Genomic DNA, 23028 nt, shown 5'->3' with positions numbered 1-23028 from the left:
TTAATCAGAATATTTTACACTGATAAAATAGAATTTAAATCCACTCCACAATGCAGGCATATGCAATAAGAATTTTGCCTGTGTAATAAGTTCTTTTGGATTACTTTAGTAAATATTTTCAAATAATGAATTTGAATTACTGTCACATGCTACTGTGTGCAGTCTAGTGAGACAAGTTTTGATTGTGATAGAAGAAATTCTTTAGACAATGAGTACTTAGAAACAGAAAGAAAAAGCTAACCACACCCAGTATGAAAGTTAAAAAATGAAAATATTTAAAAAAACGTATTTATGGATTTGAAATCTTAATCTAAATTTAAGTAAAGAAATTGACCAGATTTTCTTAAAATATTATCAAAAAGCCAGTATCCAACCATGCATGTTAGGGAACATTAAAAAAAACACCTTCTGAAATCATTCGTACCTATTCTTTTAAAAAATATCAATAAAATATTGCCTATTTCAAAGTATTTACATGTAAGCAAAATTACATTTATGTAATCTGAGTCTTCAACAGTTGTACTGCAATTGAAATTACTATTATTTTAATACCCTTGGTGTACTACTTGTAAGGAGGGTATTAAGAAGTTCTGAAGTGCAGTTTTTCTAGTTACTCTTTAGCCAGTTTGGTTTTAAATTGTTTGGTGTATATTTTGTTTTCTTAGTTCGCTTCTGCATACTTTAGCACTGTTGAATGCTTGTTTTTTTTCTTACTATCTATTAATAACTTTTTATTGAATGTGAGTAATTTATTAAATTAGCATGTTATTATGTGGCTCAGAAGATCTTGGGTTTTAACAATCTAGCATGAAGATAAGCTATATAATGTTTGAATAAAATTTACTGATCTACTTTTGGCTAGATAGAGATATTTTATGTATCTGTGTTCTTCCAGCTTTTAGAAATCCTGGTATGCTAAAAAGCACGAACAAACCACATAAATTGCCTTTAGATGATGTAAGGAACTGATTGAGATTGCAGGAGAAACTAAGGGACTATTTTGATCACTGATAGAACTTTTTGTGTTGCCAAAGTAAGCTGCTGATAGCAGCAGACTCATACCAACATACCATAGTAGCTACCGCACAAAGATGGGTTGAGTTTTGAAATTGATATGTTGGAAGTTATGGAAATAAATACTGTACTAGCTTTACTCTCAATAAATTGGATTTTGGTGCAACACCCCCCCCCCTTGATTTATACATGTGTGCGTTCTTACTATTGTTTGAAGACTCTTAGATCTAGAGCTTTAAGATTGCCATTTAGTAATACCCACAACTATGGAACTCCTTCAGAAGACTCAACAAAGTCTGGTGTGATCATCTTTTGTAAACAGATATTTCTGTTGAAGTTAAATAGGGAGTTTTGGCAGACGTTATATAATATTTTACCTCTCCTAAGCCTTTCTAATGGGATTAGCTGTCTTCTAGAACAGCTTTTCCCAACCTGGTTCTATACAGATATTTTGAACTTCGACTCTCATCAGCCTCAGCCAGCGTGGCCAATGGTAAAAAATGCTGGAAACTGACATTCAAAACATCTGGAGGTTGGGGAAGGTTGACTAGAGATATAGTCAATCATTACCTAGCTTATGAGAAGGCAACACTTTCAGCTTGCTTTTTAAAGAATTTCTCACCTTGCCAAGCTCTGATAGTCACATTAGAAAGAAGTTTATATCTCTAAATCAGAATAGCTTTAGTCCATATACTATCAATGAATGACTATCCGGAGTCTTGTAGGCTATACCATATCAAAAAATGTAAATATCAATATTTTAAGTTATTCAGGTGTGAAGTATCTTCTCTAATGGATTACATGCCCCACGTTCCCTTACAAAGGGATGTTACTTCAATTGTGGTACACCCCACAATCCACCTGTGATGGGTCTTCCATTATTCCTTTTAACCTTTATTTATAACACTTTAGCTATACACTGGAAACAGATTCCCTTGGCAACTGTTTTTAAGAAAAGAAGTGATAGCAACCAGGCATTTTAGGATGGGAGGGGTACACAAAGGCAATGGGTATTATCCACAAACTTCCAGAAAAAAGCATTGTGGCTTGGGACCACAATACCTGATGGAACGCCTCTCCCGACATGAACCTACCCGTACACTGTGCTCAACATCTAAGGTCCTCATCCGAGTGCCTACTCCAAGGGAAGCTCGGAGGATGGCAACAAGGGAGAGGGCCTTTTCAGTGGTGGCCCCCCAACTGTGGAATGATCTCCCCGATGAGGCTCGCCTGGCGCCAACATTGTTATCTTTTTGGCGCCAGGTCAAGACTTTTCTCTTCTCCCAGGCATTTTTAACAGCATTTAACAACGTTAAGTTTGTTTTTAATGGACCCCACAATTGTTGTTTTTAAATGGATACTGTTGTTTTTATACTGTTTTTGTGTGTGTGTGTGTGTGTGTGTGTGTGTGTGTGTGTTTTAAATTGTATACTTTTAATGTTTACTATTTTTAAATGTTGTAAACCGCCCAGAGAGCTTCGGCTGTGGGGCGGTATATAAATGTAATTAAATAAATAAATAAATAAATATGCTTGGAGACTGCTAACAGGCTAGTTTTTAGGAACCACTGAACCCTGCACCATGTGGAATGCAATTAGAGAAGTTGAACTCAAAGTGAAGCGGAGAGAAGCAATGCCTTTCCTGAGATTCTAATTAACCCAAAGAAAATAACAAACACTGAGAAGAGGCAAGAGAACTGGGGAAAAGACGCAAGAGAAGGAAGGAGGTTAGCTAAGTGTTGGATGCACTCATCCAAATGCTCTTGGCTCTTAGCTTGGCCCACAAAAAGGGTTAACCATTGAGGTTAAAGCCAAAAAAAAACCAACAGTTCCACTATTTACTCCCATGGCATAGTTCCTCTACCCATACGCAAGAATCAACATCAAAGGGCCTTCTCCAAGGGATGTTCAGAGAATGGCAAGGGAGAATGCCTCAATGATGCCTCCCCACTGCCCGATAGTGAAATGCTCTTTCAAGTGAGGATCAGACTTACACCAACGTTGTCACCTTTTTGGCACCAGGTTAAAACTCAGGCCTTTAATAGGCCTTTTTAATGTTAACTGTTTATTGGGTTCTGGTATTTTATTGTTGTTTTAGCTGTTTTAAACTGCTTTAAACTTTTGTATGTTAAAGGTTTATATTATGTTTTTTCATGTTGTATTTTAGATTAATTTTTGTGAACTGCCAAGAGCTTTTGCTGTTGGGCAGTATAGAAATGTAATAAATGAAAGAACTATCCTATCTTCCTTAATGGAAGAAACAAAGAAAGAAGACTGAAGAACTAGTGGGGAAACCCTGGAGGGTTATGAGTGGAAGATGTCTGGACTCTGTATAATTCCATGGATGAGGCAGGGACCTGGTTTGCATGTTGCAGGGTGGTTAATAAGCCACTGTGGCTTGTTACCCACTCTGCACGTGCTAGACATGGCAGGGGTTAGCATAATTATCCTCAACAGCCTAGCTTGTCATGTTGTGTGAACCCAGCAGGGATGGCTTATTGCCATGGGTAACAAGCCACCCAGAACATTAAACACACCTCATGGGTTCTGGATGGCTTGTTACCTACAGCTAGGCTCACATGACATGCCACACTGCAGAGGGTAATTGCTTATTTTACAAGCTGTGTTCCTACAAACCAGGCATAATAAACTCATTTTCTCAAAGCACTCCTGAGTTCAACCCATGAGGAATAATGCTAGGAGGTCATGAGGAACAGGCAGTGTGCCAGGCAAACCCCAGCCAAAACACAGATTCATGCAACAGGGCCCATTCAGAAGACACCTTAAACCATGGCTTTAACTATGGTGGTTAAGCCAAAAAGCCTGGCCGTGTTCAGAAGACACCTTAAACCATGGCTTTAACCCATGGTGAATAAGGCTTCATTCACCATGGTTTAAGCTGTGGTTTAAAGTGTCTTCTGAACAGGGCCATAGTCTGTGTGCATTAGGTCCTGTGGACAGAAGGGCAGTTATATAGTACAGGCAAGGAGTGCAAAGGAAATGAGTATGGGTGTGCTTAGGCTGGGATTAAATAAATGACCCAGCAGTTTCTCTTGAAGTGAATAGGAATCTTCCGAAGACTCCTGGTTCTATGACTGAATTTGGGCTTGTCAATTATGTATTACAAATGTCATGCTTTCAAAGGACAAATAAATGGAAGTCCATAGAACAAAAGGGGCCATGAAAGAGAACTCAATGGTGTTTTAAGCCCTAAACGGTTTGGGGACGGGTTATTTGAAGGAACGCCTCCTCCCATATGTACCTGCCCAGACCTTAAGATCATCTACAGGGGCCCTTCTCCGTGAGCCCCTGCCGAAGGAAGTGAAGCAGGTGGCTACTAGGAGGGCTTTCTCCGCTGTGGCACCCCAGTTGTGGAATGAGCAACCCAGAGAGGTCCGCCTGGCACCTACACTGTACTCCTTTCGTCACCAGCTGAAGACCTTTTTATTCTCTCAGTATTTTAACACTTAATTTTAACTTAAATTTAAATTTTACTGTTTTAACTCTGTATTTTAATGTTATATCAACTTTGCTGCGTGGTTTTATCCTGGTTGTGCTTTTTATACTGTATTTTGTATTTGTGCTTTTAACCTGTTGGTTGTTTTATTATGGTTTTATTTTTTGTGAACTGCCCAGAGAGCTTCGGCTATTGGGCGGTATAAAAATGTAATAAATAAATATTAACAGCTAGGGACCCTTCAGAATTGGGGGATATTTCTTGCCAACAGTTTGATTGGCTAATTCAAGTCGAGTTTCATGTGGCTTTGGTGTGGTGGCAACTTGGTAGGTAAGCATTTCCATATACCTAGAATTCTTTACGTGCACATACGAGGAAAATGATTCAATTAGAGTAGAGAACAAATATAGATCATGTACTTCAAGTACATCAGGCACTAGTTGCATGCACTTAACTATAGATCCTTTTGTTCCTAGCTGTCTCAAAGCTGCCTCCTCTAAGTCTTCCAGTACAATTTAAAAAAATAGACAAGGTGTCATGGTGATGCTTGCAACAATGTGAAAGCCAGTATGTCTGAGCTTCTCAGGAACAGTATGATGAGAAGGTGGTAACATACTCATGGTAAAGATATATACAAATGAAAGGATAGTTAGCACTCTGTCCCATGGCAAGAAGGGGTATCTTTATATTGCATCAAATACAGTACTTATGAATTGAAGGCAGCATATGCATTTCAGGTGGGGCTGTCATCTGGCAGTGTAAGGGAGCTGTTTCAGGTGGCAGCTGAAGGAACCCTTTCCACAGAATCTGTTGCTAAAATTTTTTGCCTGTAATTTGAATGATCTATTCCTTCACTCCAACTCAGGCAGTGCCAAGAGGTTTCACCCCCACAAACACAATACATTATTAAGAACTGCAGGAGCCAAGGATTCAAACAAATCTAATTCAAATTAAATTCACAGAACTTTACTTAGATGGCAATAATAAAGCCTTGCTGAAGTTACACTAACCAAGCCCCAACCAGGGGAAATCACTTTGGGTCACTTTAAGTGCAGAATAGTAAGTGAGGTGAAGCAGACTTAATTCATAAGTTTGTCAAGAGGTATTAACCCTACCTGGCTTATGTTTGTGGGAAACTGGTTTTTGCTCAGTTCTACCAATCAAAAGCAACCTTTCAGTGAATATGCAGAGAAATTTCAGACTCGTTTCCTCAAATTTAGTTTCCCCTTATGTGGTTAATAAATGTAAGAAAGTGACAAGGAAAAAAAAGCCACCAAAGATGGGCATCACTCAACAAGGTGTGTATACACAGAGTTTTCTTTCAGTACTTCAAGTTAGAGTTAGAAAAACGCCCCCTTCCTCACCTAGAATTTGTTGCTGCTTTAAAATCACCCCCTGAAATGTTCAAAGAGGTTCCTTTTGCTGAGCATGTTATGTGTATGTTATGTATACATGTGTGTGTGTGCACATGCTGAGGGCGGTGGGGGTGGGGTGGGGAGAGCAGAAAGGAGAAAAGCCTGGCAGTTGTCTTGGCTATCGCTTCCTCTCGCCTTTCTGTGTCCTCTTCTTCTCTTTCTCCTTACGTTCTTGCTTAGACAACTTGTCTTTCTCCCTCTGAAGCTTGTCTTGCTCCTTCTTCCTCTGTGACCCATCACGCAGATGCTCCCTCTCCAGCTTCCGGGCATTTATAACATCCTCCAGGTTTGTGTTTTTGAACAAAGCTGACAAGGGAGCTGAGGAGAACAAGGAACTCTTCTCTCACTCTCTCTCACACACAGAGATAATTCTCAATTCATGTCAATAATACCATTTCCCTCATAACAGAAGCCTCAAGCCACCTGACCAGAATAGAGAGCTGTAAGGACTCAGATCCAGTATGATACACTGGGGGTGGGGGTGGATTTGGATGGGAGACTCCTGCATTCAATTCCCAGCTCAGGTTCACTTTCCTCATCTGTACAATGAAAACATTACCTACCAAGCTTGTTCTGATAGAAATACAATGAAGACTACAGAGCAGTTTGGGAATTAGAAGGCACTATATAGATCACTAGTGCAAATCCCATGTCACCAGTGGGGCTAGTAGTCTGGGAATGATTGGATAAAAATATGTTTGTTTCCCTTGTGACTGAAATAACTACAAACTTTTAAAATAACTGTAATACAAATAAATTGGCAAAGGTGGAAGCAAAACATTTTTTTTTAAAAAAAGATCACTGACCATTTCTTGAAGTTTGAGGTTGAAAACATGTGATAATTTCCCCTCCTTTCTCCTCCCTCTAGGGTCCTTTCAGCTCTTTCTCCCCAGCTTCTCTTCCTATGCTAACTTTCACCAACAGACTTTTCCTCAGTCCCTTTCCCAACATTTTGTGCCTGTCCTTTCATTGGCTCAATACCCAAAGAGCTCCCAGGACTAAGCATTATTACATGTGCACACACACACACTGTGTTACATGTTACAATACATGCACAGTGTGGCACATATGGATTAATTTACCTCATCCCTCTGCCTTCTTCCTTCCCAAGCTGCTAAAAGCTTGAGCTTCGAATGAAACAAAGCTGGACCAGCATTGAATTGCAGGTAAATCCTTCCTACAACTCACAGCCTACAACTTGCAAACCAAGAACAAACAGTGGGATTGCACTTCTACCCAACCCTCTCAAGATCCTAAGAACATGCTCTACAAGAGATTTCATACTATATTAAAATTCTACCCCACAGACACAATACTAATTGTATTGTATAACAATTAATACTAGTCTTGCTCTCAAACAAGTCAACATTCCATTTTTCACATTACTGACCAAGCGTGACCTCCAAAGACCATCTTTGAAAGGATACATTTTTCAGCATTGATGGTCACTGCTGCTGCCCCACGGTCATCTTGTGCATCTGTTTCAGTATTCTGAGTTAAAGGGATTGGATATTCAGGATAAGGACAGAAGTTATGGGTAAGAGACAGCATGACTATAGGCCCTGAAAAAGGCCTGTGAAGCTGCACAGGCACTAAAGTTTACTCCCTTGAATGCCAGAATACTCCGAAGGTTCTTGCTTGCAGCTTTTCCATCCTCTGTTTGCTATGATAAGGTGGGAAAGATGGCGATACCCAACTTTTGCTCGTTCCCAGCATCTGGCAATCAAGTATAACCTTGCTTTAAAGGACAGGTTGAGTTCTTTAGTTACTCTTAAAGAACTTTTGCTCAGATCCAAAGCGGCACTTTCAGAGACAGGAGTTTATCTATAAATACACGTGTCCCTTGTAATTTACCTCCAGCTCAAGGGACAGAGTGGACTATAAACAAAAAAGGGAACCCATGTACTCCAGCACTTGAGTCATTGGACCAACCAACCAGAGAAGATCTAACAGAATTTCAGAACTTTCACCACAGAAAGGATATTATTCTTCATCTGTCACCTCAGCATACTGTGCCAGGAGGGCAGCTTTTTGTAGTGTCTCCTCCTTTGATACTTCCTTGGGCTTCGTCACAATTTGTGCCTGCTTTTCTATTATGTTGGCAATGGCTTGGATCTCATCTGGGGACAGAAGAGGACAAAGAAAGGATGAATAAGCAAGTCCAAGAGGAGTCCATGTTCGCCCTTCCATAGAGTGGGGTCAATAACAAGAACAAAAGAATCAAAAGGTACTGATGATACATGAAAAACGATTGTGGTAAGTGACACTATTTATGACACAATGAACAATTACTGTGAACATATAAATACAATGATAAATGCCAAATAGTCAAAGTGGTGTACACAACAGTGTACGATAACAGTTACTCCAGATATTTATAGCTATTTTGTATCTTCATAAGATCACTCTTGACACTTTAACTGCAGGCGGTCTTGAACAACCACTGGGTAATAATCTTCCTTGAAATGGTAATAACTCAGTAATGTAGTATCAGTGTATTAAATAAATTTTATGGAACTGGAATTTATAAATACCTTCAGTTAGGGGAAACATATTGCACAAACACTGATTTGTATATTGCCTCTAATGAACATCTGAAAAAATACAACAGTTGGTCAATTTTAATTCCTGTTTCTTATTTTTTAAAATTGGTATTAATAATTATTAAAGGCAACTGGTCTAAAGTTAAGCATAAAAGTACCTTCAATTAGTGAAGTTCAAAAGGACTGCATAAAAGCAAACTCTTGCCATTTCTCCATCTAGTAAGGAGTTCTTACAAACTATGAAAACTATACACTAGTAAGACGCAGGCATTTCTCCTTGAGAAAAACTTGTCAAATCTAGCATTGGGCAAAAGGCGGGATTAATAATAATAATAATAATAATAATAATAATAATAATAATAATAAATCTCCCCCAGCTAGATCAGACAGAGAAATCAAAGCTGCTCAGTATGAGTGTTTAGAATGAACTACCTATATAGTGAAATTAGGGCTGTGCATCGCTTCAGATCTGAATCCTGATTCAGAGGGGAATCGGGGTGATTCTGAGGGCTTTGAAACAGATCAGAAGGTCCAAATGATTCTGAAGCGAATCGGCATGATCCCTAGAATCATAGAATAGTGGAGTTGGAAGGGGCCTATAAGGCCATCGAGTCCAACCCCCTGCTCAATGCAGGAATCTACCTTAAAGCATACAGTTGTTTGAAAAAGAAAGTACACCCTCTTGGAATTGTATGATTTTACATATCAGGACATAATAACAATCATCTGTTCCTTAGCAGGTCTAAAAATTAGGTAAATACAACCTCAGATGAACAACAACACATATTACACCGTGTCATGATTTATTTAACAGAAATAAAGCCAAAATGGAGAAGCCATGTGTGAAAAAGTAAGTACACCCTTACTGCTTCCATAGGAATTAAGATGCTAAGTAGCAGACAGGTGCTGCTAATCAAATGCCCGTGATTAATTGATCATCAGCAAGTATGACTGTGGCGTTACACCCCATAAGTCAATTCCAAATGTATGTCTGCAGTTTGTAAATCTGTGGGTTTTAGAATGTTGGCCTGAGTGGGCGGAGTTAGAATGTCTTGGGGGGGAGGAGGAGTGATATACAAGGGAATGACTGAGGGGATTGAGAGTTCTTGTTCTTTTCAGGGAACCTTTTCAGGGAGACTTGTTAGGTACTCTTAGAGTCTGTAGTGCTCTCTGTGTTTATGGTACTTAAGGTCTGGGAAATTTGAGGGTCAGTGTAGTGAGTGGTGTCTTTAGAGTGTGGTGTGCACGTAGTGGAAGTATATTAATCAATACTTAGAATAAAGAAAGTTCAAGAGTGATTGTGTGAGAAAAAGGAAAGCGCGAATGTGTGAGTGACAGGATTGTATGAAAGGTTTCTAAAAGGTGTTTAAATGTTGTTATTTGAAACAAAGCTTATGAACTTTTAAAAATAAATTTTGATTGTTTTGTTTTTAAACTACCACAAAAGTCCCACGTGTCTGTTTGGCATTTATCATCTTAAGTTTACACATTCAGCACCCACTCTGACAATCATTCACCTAAACAGATATAACTCACAGCGCATTATTATATATATATTAAAATCCTTCTCCATTTTAAACCCCTTTCTCCACATAGTTTGGAGGAAGGTGGTTCTTATCCCTTGCCTTAGGCGTATCAAGTGGTGGTGCTTGGCTTGAGCAGGGAGTAGCCTCGGCCGGGTCTGGTGTTCAGAGCCTGTGTCGCCCCATAAGAAGTGGTGGCAGACGTGAGGTCTGGTATTCAGAGCCTGTGTCGTGGCAATGACCACCTCTATAAAAGCCAAAGTTTTTTCAGTTTGCTGGTCTGGAGCATTCAGGTGTGTGTTAACACAATGCCAAGGAGGAAAGACATCAGCAATGATCTTAGAGAAGCAATTGCTGATGCCCATCAATCTGGGAAGGGTTATAAGGCCATTTCCAAACAATTTAAAGTCCATCATTCTACAGTGAGAAAGATTATTCAAAAGTGGAAAACATTCAAGACTGTTGCCAATCTTCCCAGGAGAGGACGTCCCAGCAAAATCACCCCAAGGTCAGACCGTGCAATGCTCAGAGAAACTGCAAAAAACCCAAGAGTTACATCTCAGACTCTATAGGTGTCAGTGAGCATGTTAAATATTAAAGTTCATGACAGTACAATTAGAAAAAGACTGAACAAGTATGGTTTGTTTGGAAGGGTTGCCAGGGGAAAGCCTCTTCTCTCTAAAAAGAACGTGGCAGCATAGCTTAGGTTTGCAAAATTTCATCTGAACAAACCACAAGACTTCTGGAACGATGTCCTTTGGACAGACAAGAACAAAGTGGAGAAGTTTGGCCATAATGCACAGCACCACGTTTGGCGAAAACCAAACACAGCATATCAGCACAAACACCCCATACCAACTGTCAAGCACGGTGGTGGAGGGATGATGATTTGGGCTTGTTTTGCAGCCACAGGACCTGGGAACCTTGCAGTCATTTAGTCGACCATGAACTCCTCTGTATACCAAAGTATTCTAGAGTCAAATGTGAGGCCATCTGTCCGACAGCTAAAGCTTGGCCAAAATGGGGTCATGCAACAGGATAATGATCCCAAGCATACCAACAAATCTACAACAGAATGGCTGAAAAAGAAAAGAATCAAGGTGTTGCAATGGCCCAGTCAAAGTCCAGACCTCAACCCGATTGAAATGCTGTGGCGGGACCTTAAGAGAGCTGTGCATAAACAAATGCCCTCAAACCTCAATGAACTGAAGCAATGTTGTAAAGAAGAGTGGGCCAAAATTCCTCCACAACAATGTGAGAGACTGATAAAGTCATACAGAAAACGATTACTTCAAGTTATTGCTGCTAAAGGTGGTTCTACAAGCTATTGAATCATAAGGTGTACTTACTTTTTCACACATGGCTTCTCCATTTTGGCTTTATTTCTGTTAAATAAATCATGACACGGTGTAATATGTCATGTGTTGTTGTTCATCTGAGGTTGTATTTACCTAATTTTTAGACCTGCTAAGGAACATTATGTCCTGATATGTAAAATCATACAATTCCAAGAGGGTGTACTTTCTTTTTCACACAACTGTTCCATTGTCGTACTGCTCTAACAGACATAGAATCATAAAATAGTAGAGTTGGAAGGGGCCTATAAGACCACCGAGTCCAACCCCCTGCTCAATACAGGAATCCACCCTAAAGTATACCTGACAGATGGTTGTCCACCGGTTCCATTATTGTACTGATCTGTTGTTTATTTATTTATTTCAGTCATAGACCAGCACAGCAGAAAAAATCATCAACAACAATATTAGAAAACCCCAACATACAATAAAATACATATATAAAATACAAAAACCACGGCAGTCCCAGCTTAAGTCTAAGGTATTGCTCTAACAGTCAGGAAGTTATGTCCAGCCAGAAACTGGCTTCCTGTAACTTGAGCCCATTATTCCATGTCCTGCACTCTGGGATGATCAAGAACAGATCCTGGCCCTCCTCTGTGTGACAATCTGTTAAGTATTTGAAGAGTGCTATCATGTCTCCCCACAATCTCCTCTTCTCCAGGCTAAACATGCCCAGTTGTTTGTCTCTCTTCATAAGGCATTGTTTCCAGGCCTCTGATCATCCTTGTTTCCCTTCTCTGAACACGCTCTAGCTTGTCTGCATCCTTCTTGAAGTGGGGTGCCCAGAACTGGACGCAATATTCAGAGCTGAATAGAGAGGAACCAGTACCTCATGCAATTTGGAAACTATACCTCTATTAATGCAGCCCAAAATAGCATTTGCTTTTTTTTCAGCCACATTGCACTGTTGGCTCATATTCAGCTTGTGATCTACAACAATTCCAAGATCCTTCTCGTTTCTAGTCTTGCCGAGCCAAGTATCCCCCATCTTGTAACTGCGCATTTGGTTTCTATTTCCTAGATGTAGAACTTGGCATTTATCCCTATTAAATTTCATTCTGTTGTTTTCAGCCAAGCACTCCAGCCTATCAAGATCACTTTGAAGTTTGTTTCTGTCTTCCAGGGTATTAGCTATCGCCCCCAGAGGGAAGCATCTGTTGTGATCAACTTCACTGGGGCCAGTGGCTTGAAACATACCCCCACGAGAAGGTTTGAACGATGCGCCCACCACATCAGGGATCTGATCACTCCTGCTGGCAGTAAGAAGAAAACACGTCTGGCATTTTGGAGAGGGTTGAATACCGCATTGAACCAGATCTGAAGGCATCTTATCTTGAGTCGAGCAAATGGTACGACCATGGTACGTCGACACCTTGAGTCCCAATAACTTCTGTATCGTGTGTTCTGTGACCATCCGTTTTTTGGCTACTTTGGAAGCCAGTGCTCTGATGGTGAAGGATCTGTTGTTTGGCAAGTATGCTCTGCTGGCTTCTGCATCCAAAATTGCCCCTATAAATTTGATGGTCCATGTGTGTGATGCACAGAGACCATGAAAGAGAAATGCAGGTAACTGTAGTTCTCCAAGTGAATCTGTGCATTCACACAACTCACCCACCGTCTCCTCTTCGGTATCACTGTTATTTGGCACCAAGGAGGTTGTGTGCAACTTTTGTTTATTCCTCGATTCTGAGGCTGAATGCAGCATCAAGGAACCAAGGGGAAGGTGGGAGCCCCTCCAAGCATGCGCAGTAGGACGATGGGGAAGGGCTCCTGCCAAAAATGAGCCTCAGCTCTGGAAAACTCCCAAACGAGGCCCTGCGCAAGCACAGAGCCCATGTGTGAATGCACAGATAACCACTTGGAGAACTACAGTTACAAGTAAGCAACCTGCATATATTGGTCCTGTTCAGACTACATGCTAAGCCATGGTTAGGCCGCTAATGCTTTTGCAGCAAATGGTTACTGAGTGTGTTTAAACCGTGATTATGTAGCCATCATGGTTAGGAATGGTTCATATGACAAGCTAAGCCATAATATTTAGTTCAAATGCTTAATCTCTGTGGCTTAACGTGTCATCTGAAAAGGGTCATTAGCAGCAGAATGTTTAATGAAGGTGAGGGGACAAAGGTGAGAAGAGATATTTTCCCAGTTTGCTGACTTATATCACATTAGATTCTGTTCATGAATCTGCAAATCATTTTCTTTATTGGTCCTATTAATGTAATGAAAATATATCTGAGGGGAAATTGTAGTGTTCTGCAGTGATGTCAGGCCCTTTAGGGTTTTTTAAAAAGTTTTAATAGTCTGCGAAACCTCCATCTTCTGTATTCAATTAAACCAAACAATTTCTATCACATTTTGGTAATTACAATATAGTATCACAATTGGCTTTCAATAACGTCTATACACTGATGCCCAGATCTAGCCCTCTATTGCAGAACTTTCCCCCATCATTCAATTTCTGCTTGGATGTTTAATCTCTACCTTAAACTCAGTATGTCCAAGACATACCTCAGCTTTCCTCTCAACCCTCACTATCCATCCTGTTGATTAAATACAAAGTCTTGATACTATCTTTGATTCTTCTTTCTATTTTTCTTTCTGTATTCAGTTTGTTGTCAAGTCAAATAGGTTCTCCCTTTTCAACACTGTGAAAATACAATGCTTCTTCTCTGATCCCTTCAGTGAAAGTTCACACCTTGGTTACCTCCCACCTTACCCCTCTCTGCCCTTTCATTGTCGCACTTTGGCTCTCTCAAGTCTATCCAGAACTTTGCTGCTATTTTTTTCACTTCTCATAGATCATGTAATTCCCCTTAAATCTGTACTATGCCTTCCTTTCTGCTTGTTCTTACTTACGTGGTCTTACTTCCACATCTCTCTGCTCCCATATCCTATTATATCCCTGCCTTCCACTCCTCCAGGTTAACCACCCTCAGCCATCCCAAAGTCTCCTGCTCCCTCCTGCCTGCCCTTCTCTCTCATGGCTCCTTGTGCCTGAACTCCTTTCCAGAACAGCAATGACAACAGCCTCTATCTTCTGTAAAATCCCCCTTCAAAACCCACATTTTCTTTAAAGCCTTGGACTTAATAGTTCAGACTTCACCCCAGGTGAAACAAAGCCTAAGTATATGCAAATGAACTCTATGCATCTTGTTTTGTCTGTTCCTCCATCATCTCATCCTCCCTCCATTGCCTCTCCTGTGTCAAATTGTAAAATGTACGCTCCTTGGGGTGGGGGACTGTCTTGTGTTTTGCTGCTCTGTGAAATGCCATGCACATTGTCGGCATTATATAAAAATACTGTTTATTTCTGTCTAAACTATCTTCTATTAATGTTACAGGAAGCAGGTCAGAGATCAAGGTAGAAACATACATAGGGAAATGAGAAACTGAAAAGAAGATATACTAAGGGGAGAAGAGTCCCTAAAGTTTCAGATGAGGAAGATGAAAGCACCCAGCAGCCACTCTGGTGATGCCAAAAGAAATAGCATGAAGTACCTCCTTTTTTCTCATTGGTTCCAGCATTTTGGGTCTCTGACCATCTTTTAACTATTTCCTCACAAACGTCTTGTAACACATCTTCATCCTGATTAAGAAAGGAAAAACTTTTCAGTTGAAAAGAGAAGGGATTGCCCATCACAAAGTACACAGCTCTGAGTGCTTTTGTAGAGACATTCTATAATCAGAGGCTTGAAGGCTGAATCTAGCTCCCCCCTCCCCCCCCCCCGCCAATTTTATCATGACCCCTAGCAAGGTTTAATGAAGGGATAGTAAAAAGCTTGGCTACAGTTTCACTTAGAGGAAAGCAAAACTGTTTTAAAATTGTACGAGAGTCACAGTTTAATGCTATTGCTGTTTTTGTATGTAAGTGTACACATTTATATTATGCTATGTTGACTTTTTTGTTTTATTGATTTTGTTTTATTGAAAATTACAATTAAAATGATAAAAATATTATCCTATGCATAACAGGTAACTCCATAAATAGAAGCACTTAATGCTAATTAATGCCAATTTTATTTTGGAGCCTGATCATTCAGTGACGCGATCAGTTCATGAAGCAAATTACACTTTGAGACAACAGACTATCTGAAGACTAGGGTGGCTCCTAATAATTACAAAAAAAAGTCCACCTGTTCTAGAACACAGAACAAGAGAGTTAAAAGCCATGGATAGCTTTTCTTTTTAAAAACAAGAAAGTACTTTTAGACTTCATGGATTAGTCTACCAATCTGAAGTAGAACCCACTGTTTACTTTGAAGTAGATCTCCAGTGTTGAATTTGGGGGGGGGGCTGGGGTAAGTGGATATACAATTGCAAACTTAACACAAAATCAACTTGTGAAACATATCATTACAGGTGTTATCATAATTATTTTTTAAAGGACTGGAAAATAGAAGGACATTTTTAAGCTGAAGTGCTAAACACGATTATTAAGTAGTAAAAACAACAAAGTCCATCTTTCCCAAACGTTAATTAAGGTTGCAATCCCTTAGATTTATTTGGGAGTAAGCCACATTAAACTCAATGGGATCTACTTTCGAGTAGACAAGTACAGGATTGCATTGTCAGTTGTTCAAACTTCTACACTACTGCTTTAAAGCACTTTGAAAACTATATGCAGTGTGTCCTGGGGCCCAACAGTTGTCAAAATTGTTATAAACGGCTTTAAAGCAGTAGTGTAGAACCTGCCCTTGTCCTCAATAATCTTATTGAAATCCTTACACGCATCCTGTAAAGTAGAACAACATGTTTAGCCCCATATTGCAGATGCAGGGGAGGGGAGAGACGAGAGAGGTTGCGTGAGCTAAGCTGGGGAGTTAATGGCAGATAGAAGATTGGAAAAGCACGTCCCCACCCCCCACTTCAGCCTCTTATACACTAAGTTTACACCATGCTGGTTGCAGTCTTTATTCAGACGAAAGACGGGAGAAAACCGAGTCAACTGCTATCCAGATTGCGTAACAGACGAACTCTTCCTTAGCGGTTTCGACGTATTCAGCGAAATTAGCGCGGGCAAAACGAAACCAGCCAAGGAAAGGCGGCGCAGCTGGCCTGAGCCCCCTTCTCAGTCCCCTCGTGTTGCAATGGGGGACGGAGTACGGATCCCAGCCAGGGCCAGTCCGAGGCGCTCTTCCGCTCACCGGTTCTCCCGCCGCCAGCGCTCCCACCAGCCCTTCCAGCCTCTCGGCGTCGCATTCCGCCTCCCGCAACAAGCCTCGTATGTATCCACCGTACACGTCCCCGTCCAGGCCCAGCGCCTCCAGGCGCCCCTCCAGCCACGGCTCAAACGCGCAGGGCGCCGCCATCTTGAGTCGTCCCCCGTCCGGGCAGGCCCGCCGCCTTCCGCGCGCATGCGCAGCCCTGCTGCGGCGGCGGAGAAGCCGCCTGCGCTTGCTGTGGAGAACTGCTAGGAAAGACAGAGGTGGGAAGTACGAACCACCCCCTCGATATAGGTTATTTCCTGGAACACATTCAGAAGCTATTTTTAAATGTCACCCAGAAGTGAAAGCTCCCCATAGAAAGCAGTTGAGAAATCCAAGATTTCACTGTAGCTACAAATAAACACTACAGAGAGTCTTGAGCGTGGGGGTGGGGAACTTGCGGCCACCCAGATGTTTTAGTCTACTCTACAACTTCCATCATCCCTAGGGCTGATCGGGAGTTGTCGACCCAAAACACTGGAATAATCTTTGCTGCAATCTGTGGGGTATTTTGAATGGGGATTTTTTTACTTGAAAGCCAAACTGGCTTCAGCCTCCTCTTTCTGTCTTGCAATATTAGCAATCGATTACATTGCAGGTTGGCAACCTAACACCCAACTTGTAATACGAACAATGGGCTACCACAACATTTTATTGCAAATTATTATCAGTCCACCTAGCCACCAACTTGCAATGTTAGCAGCATTGCAGAGCTGTCTCAAGACGCTTTCTCAGCCTCAGTTTTCTCAACCTTGAAATATGGGCATAATATTGCAATACGGGGGTGTATTGCCATTGGAATTTGCATAGGTAGAGCTATATTTAGATGTTTAGAACCTTTTTTTAAGTTTTGCACAAAATAAAACGTGTATTAGAAAAGAGGAACTTCTCTCTTGACTGCAACGTTTCGAGTGAGTGGGGCAGAACAGGACATACACTAGTGCCCATTCACAGTTATGTTAAAATCTTGGATTCTCCATTGATTTCTTAAGCTCTCATTTCAACCACACCCACCCTTGGATCATAGAGACATGTGTATTTATTTATTATTACATTTATATCTTACCATTTCTCCATTTACAAGGAACCCAAGACAGCTTACATGGTCCTCCTACTCTCCATTTTATCCTCACAGCAACCCTGTAAGGTAGGTTAGGCTGTGGAGAGTCAGTGACTGGCCCATAGTCAACCGGTGAGCTTCATGGTCAAGTAGGTTTAGAAACCAGATCTCCTGAGTTCCAGTCCAACACACTAATCACTCCACCACTCTGACTCTTGAATCATAGAGTGAGAAGGAATCTAGTCCAGTCCCCAGTTCAATGCAGAATACAAATACAGCATGATAGTCCAGTGTATATCTGAATATCCCCACATCGCTGGCAGGAAGCAATCTGTTCCACTGTCCAACTGTTGTTACCATTAGGAAGTTTAGCTGAAATTTGCTTTCCTGCAATTCCATCCACCAGTTCTAGTTCTGTGAGATGCTTTGTCTCTTTTTTTTTTAACCTCTGTGGGAAAAAGATTGGCATCCAAAGGTACGAGGAAGTCCACTCTAAAAAAACTGAGTTGTCACACTAATTTTATATTTTTATTTCTATGGATAAGAAAATGGGTGGGTGCATGTAGAAAAGAATATTCTTGCACTGTAACTTGGATTCATGATTGTGATTACAGACAGTTTGGATTGTAAGGTTTTTTTGTCAGGACAAAAAATATGATTAGAAACCCTGGGGCAATTCTGTGTGTTCCTGCTGATTTATTGCTGCTGTTTTTATCTGGTTGAGCTTTTATATTGTATTTTATATTATGGTTTTGTACTGTTGTTTTATACTTGAATTGTCTTAATTTTGTAAACCGCCCAGAGAGCTTCGGCTATTGGGCGGTATAGAAATGCAATAAATAAATAAATATTCAGGTGTCAAACTGCAATTATATACTCAATTACGTGGGAGTAAGTCCTATTTAATTTAATGGGACTTAGTTCTGATTAGACATATGTACCTGATTGTGACGTAAAGTCTTATTGGAATTTAGTGAAATTTACTTGAATGCTGCCTTGATTTTATAGAAATGTGGTCTATAAATACTTTCAGTACTTCTGAATAATCATGCAGAGAATTTGAGATGTATGAATATATATAAATAAATAAAAATCCAGCGACCTGACACAAAACAAGCCTACTCAGGTCTATGCATCTTTCTTCTCCCCTTCTAATGACAAAAGAAAAGGAACAAGTGACCTTTCAAGTTATTGCTCAATTAATCCCTTTCTCTAAGTACAAGTTTTACAGTTCAACCACCTTCTTTGAAATAAGTGGACTATACGTTTACATTTTTACATTTTAGATTTGCTTTCACAGGGGAAAATTCCAGAAACAAAATCAGAATCAAATACTTTCTTCACAATGCATAAGGAACATGCAAGCCTTGGTGGCAGCAACTAGCTTGGATAGCAAAAAAGGGAGACAATCCATGGATTCAGATTAATCAACAGGTATTAGTTAGGTTAGCTAAAGAACCTCCATATGTAGTGTATCTTTCTGAATATCAGATAGTGATATTATCGCACACTTGTCATGCCTCGTATGCAGTTTTGCAGCCCGGTACTCACATGATGTCATCCACGTCCTGCACTCATTTCATTTCCTCCCCTCCATGTTTTGTTTCTTTTTGGAGCAGGGAAAGTCTGGATTAGGGTTAGGGTTATATGTAAAAACCACAGATATATGCATCATTCTTTTGTAACTCTTGTATATTCTATCAGAGGTTTCCAGTCCAATACGAATGAGGTTGTTGATTTTTCTCTTACTAGTGCCATAAGTTTGGCCAGCTCCGAAACCTTGGTACTTGTGTATTTTTCCAGTATTGTGCATAGAGTAGCCTGGCAGCTGTTGTCATGTACAAAAACAGTGTTCCTCCTTTTTCTTTAAGTTGATCGTCCATAAGTCCCAACAAGAATGTTTCTGGTTTCATTTGTAGATTTGTCTTTAATATTTTTTGCATTGACAAATGGATCTGAGTGCAGAAAGGTTTTGCTTTTTTACATGACCACCACATATGGTAAAAAGTTCCTTCTTGTTCTTCACATTTCCAACTATCTCCCCCCCAAAAAACCTGTACATTTTTTCTAATTTTGAGGGAGACATATACCATCTGTACATCATCTTGTAAAAGTTCTCCTTTTGTCTGGTACTTAATGTAAATTTTAAACCTTTTACCCATATATTTCCCCCTAGTCCCATTGGTACATTATACCCAAAGTTTTGATACCATTTTATCATACAGTCCTTTGTTTGTTCATTCTCTGTCTTGAGCTTTAACAATAGCTTATAAATACCTTAGAGATAACATGTCCATCGTTAGTACATAGGGCTACTTCAAACATTGACTTTGTTTCCTCAAATCCACATTCTTTTATGTCTTAAACTTCTCCGTAATCTGTAGGTAAGAGAACCACTGACATATATAGAATCATAGAATCATAGAATAGCAGAGTTGGAAGGGGCCTACAAGGCCATCTAGTCCAACCCCCTGCTCAATCCACCCTAAAGCATCCCTGACAGATGGTTGTCCAGCTGCCTCTTGAATGCCTCTAGTGTGGGAGAGCCCACAACCTCCATAGGTAACTGATTCCACCGTCGTACTGCTCTAACAGTCAGGAAGTTTTTCCTGATGTCCAGCCGGAATCTGGCTTCCTTTAACTTGAGCCCGTTATTCCGTGTCCTGCACTCTGGGAGGATCGAGAAGAGATCCTGTACCTCCTCTGTGTAACAACCTTTCAAGTATTTGAAGAGTGCTATCATGTCTCCCCTCAATCTTCTCTTCTCCAGGCTAAACATGCCCAGTTCTTTCAGTCTCTCTTCATAGGGCTTTGTTTCTAGACCCTTGATCATCCTGGTTGACCTCTTCTGAACACGCTCCTCTTCTGCATCCTTTTTGAATTGTGGAGCCCAGAACTGGACACAATACTCTAGATGAGGCCTAACCAGGGCCGAATAGAGAGGTACCAGTACCTCACTTGATTTGGAAGCTATACTTCTATTAATGCAGCCCAAAATAGCATTTGCCTTTCTTGCAGCCATATCGCACTGTTGGCTCATATTCAGCTTGTGATCTACAACAATTCCAAGATCTTTCTCGTTTGTAGTAGTGTCCCCCATCTTGTAACTGTGCATTTGGTTTCTATTCCCTAAATGTTGAACTTGGCATTTATCCCTATTAAATGTCATTCTGTTGTTTTCAGCCCAGCACTCCAGCCTATCAAGATCACTTTGAAGTTTGTTTCTGTCTTCCAGGGTATTAGCTATCCCACCCAATTTGGTGTCATCTGCAAATTTGATCAGCGTTCCCTGCACCTCCTCGTCCAAATCATTAATAAAAATGTTGAAGAGCACTGGGCCGAGGACTGAGCCCTGCAGCACCCCACTCGTTGCCTCTCCCCAGTTTGAGAAGGTTCCATTGATAAGTACTCTTTGAGTCCGATTCTGTAGCCAACTGTGAATCCACCTAATAGTTGTTCCATCTAGCCCACTTTTAGCTAGTTTGTTAATCAGAATGTCATGTGGTACTTTGTCAAAAGCTTTGCTGAAGTCAAGATATATGACGTCCACAGCATTCCCACAGTCCACAAGGGAGGTTATCCTATCAAAAAATGAGATCAAATTAGTCTGAGAGGATTTGTTCCTGACAAATCCATGTTGGCTTCTAGTAATCACTGCATTGATTTCAAAGTGTTTACAGATTGACTTCTTTATAATCTGCTCCAGAATTTTCCCAGGGATGGATGTCAGACTGACTGGTCTGTAGTTCCCAGGTTCCTCCTTTTTGCCCTTTTTGAAGATAGGGACAACGTTAGCCCTCCTCCAGTCGTCCGGCACCTCACCTGTCTTCCATGATTTTGCAAAGATAATAGACAAAGGTTCTGAGAGTTCTTCCGCTAGCTCCTTCATTACTCTTGGATGCAGTTCCTCGGGCCCTGGAGATTTAAACTCATTCAAGGAAATTAGGTGTTCTTTGACCATTTGTTTATCAATCTCAACTGCAATCCTGCCCCCTCAACTTCTGCTTCACTTTTTCCAGGGGGGTCATAGACCCGCTTTTGGGAGAAGACCGAGGCAAAGTAGGAATTGAGCATTTCAGCCTTTTCTTTGTCGTCTGTTATCAATTTGCCATCCTTATTAAGCAGTTGAACCACCATTTCTTTCCTCTGTCTTTTACTACTCACGTATCTGAAGAAAGCCTTTTTATTGCTTTTAGCATCCCTCACTTATCTCAGCTCATTCACAGCTTTAGCCTTCCTGACGCCATTTCAGCACTTCTGCGCCACTTGTCTGTACTTTTCTTTTGTAGCCTGGCCTTCCTTCCACTTCCTATATGTATCCCTTTTTGTTTTCAGGTCATCTCTAAGCTTTTTGTGGAGCCACATTGGTTTCCTCTGTTGTCTTCTATCTTTTCTTCTTGTTGGAATTGTTTGTAACTGTGCCTTTAAAATTTCATTTTTTAAATACTCCCACCCATCCTGCACTCCTTTTCTCATTAGGCTCCCTTACCACGGGACCTTACTTATTATAGTTCTGAGTTTATTAAAATCAGCTTTCCTAAAATCCAGAGTACGTGTATGGCTATGCTCGACTTTTGTCTCCTTCATAATCAAGAATTCAAGTATGACGTGGTCACTTTCCCCCAGAGTTCCCATAACTGCCACTTTATCCACTAAGTCATCCCTATTGGTCAATAACAAGTCAAGGAATGCTGATCCTCTAGTTCCTTCCTCCACTTTCTGTAGGAGAAAGTTATCACCCATACATGTCAGGAATTTCTTGGAAGGTCCGCTTTTGGCAGTAATGGTCTCCCAACAGATGTCAGGGTAATTGAAGTCCCCCATCACTACTATATCACACTTCCTTGAAACACTGGCAATTTGTTCCTCAAAAGTTTCGTCCTCGTCTTCTCCTTGATTAGGTGGTTGGTAGTAGACTCCGATTATCATATTCTTTTTATTCCTAGCCCCATTTATTTTAATCCAGACGCTCTCGACGGGGCTCCCAGTCTCATCCGCCTGTATTTCTGTGCAGGGATAGGTATTTTTAACATATAGTGCATATGGCCCTCCTTTAACATATGGCCCTCCTTTAACAACCCTTCTCTTGTTTTTAGTTTATACTCCCCCTGAGACACTTCCAATACATTGCTATACTTCAGTCATTTGTGCCCATGAGACAATTCTCTTCCAAAGAAGGCCTCCTGGGCCGATACCCACATTGGTGTTTTCTGACAGAGTCTAGGTTTATATTTATTCCATACTCTTAGAATTGCACGTCTAACATAGTGATAATTAAATTCCACATTGCCCTTAGCTTTCTCATACCACAGGTAGCCATGCCACCCAAACCTCAGTTCATGGCCTTCAAGCTCCAATAGTTGTCTGTTTTCCAACAGTACCCATTCCTTCATCCAAACCAGGCAACAGGCAGAGAAATACAGTTTCAGATCTGGTAACCCCAGACCTCCTC

The 23028-nt window shown here is 40.7% G+C and overlaps 1 protein-coding gene across 2 annotated transcripts; it reads right to left on the bottom strand.

Annotated features, from left to right (window-relative positions):
• Positions 1-5414: 5414 nt before the first annotated feature.
• CCDC43 (coiled-coil domain containing 43) lies at positions 5415-16638 on the bottom strand. Of its 2 annotated transcripts, XM_063132823.1 has the most exons (6): positions 16457-16638; positions 14811-14898; positions 7870-8005; positions 7313-7371; positions 5970-6191; positions 5415-5932 (listed from the first exon to the last, which is right to left on the bottom strand). In XM_063132823.1, the coding sequence occupies exons 1-5, from the start codon at positions 16619-16621 to the stop codon at positions 6004-6006; spliced, it is 636 nt and encodes a 211-aa protein (XP_062988893.1). In that variant the 5' UTR covers positions 16622-16638; the 3' UTR covers positions 5415-5932; positions 5970-6003. The 2 variants fall into 2 exon arrangements, with proteins under 2 accessions (XP_062988893.1, XP_062988883.1); XM_063132813.1 differs by having other exon boundaries at positions 5415-6191.
• Between the last annotated feature and the right edge of the window lie 6390 nt (positions 16639-23028).

Source organism: Elgaria multicarinata, chromosome 1 (assembly GCF_023053635.1).
Source record: "Elgaria multicarinata webbii isolate HBS135686 ecotype San Diego chromosome 1, rElgMul1.1.pri, whole genome shotgun sequence".
Classification (NCBI taxonomy): Eukaryota; Metazoa; Chordata; class Lepidosauria; order Squamata; family Anguidae; genus Elgaria; species Elgaria multicarinata.
This window is presented reverse-complemented; position numbering and strand designations above follow the sequence as displayed.

Coding starts and splice junctions, on each gene's coding strand:
- CCDC43 (XM_063132813.1), bottom strand. CDS start 16,621: ATGGCGGCGCCCTGCGCGTTTGAGCCGTGGCTGGAGGGGCGCCTGGAG. Junction 14,899..16,456: donor CGCTGGCGGCGGGAGAACCG/GTGAGCGGAAGA, acceptor TTTCTTAATCAG/GATGAAGATGTGTTACAAGA. Junction 7,372..7,869: donor GAGGTGACAGATGAAGAATA/ATATCCTTTCTG, acceptor AACTCAGAATAC/TGAAACAGATGCACAAGATG.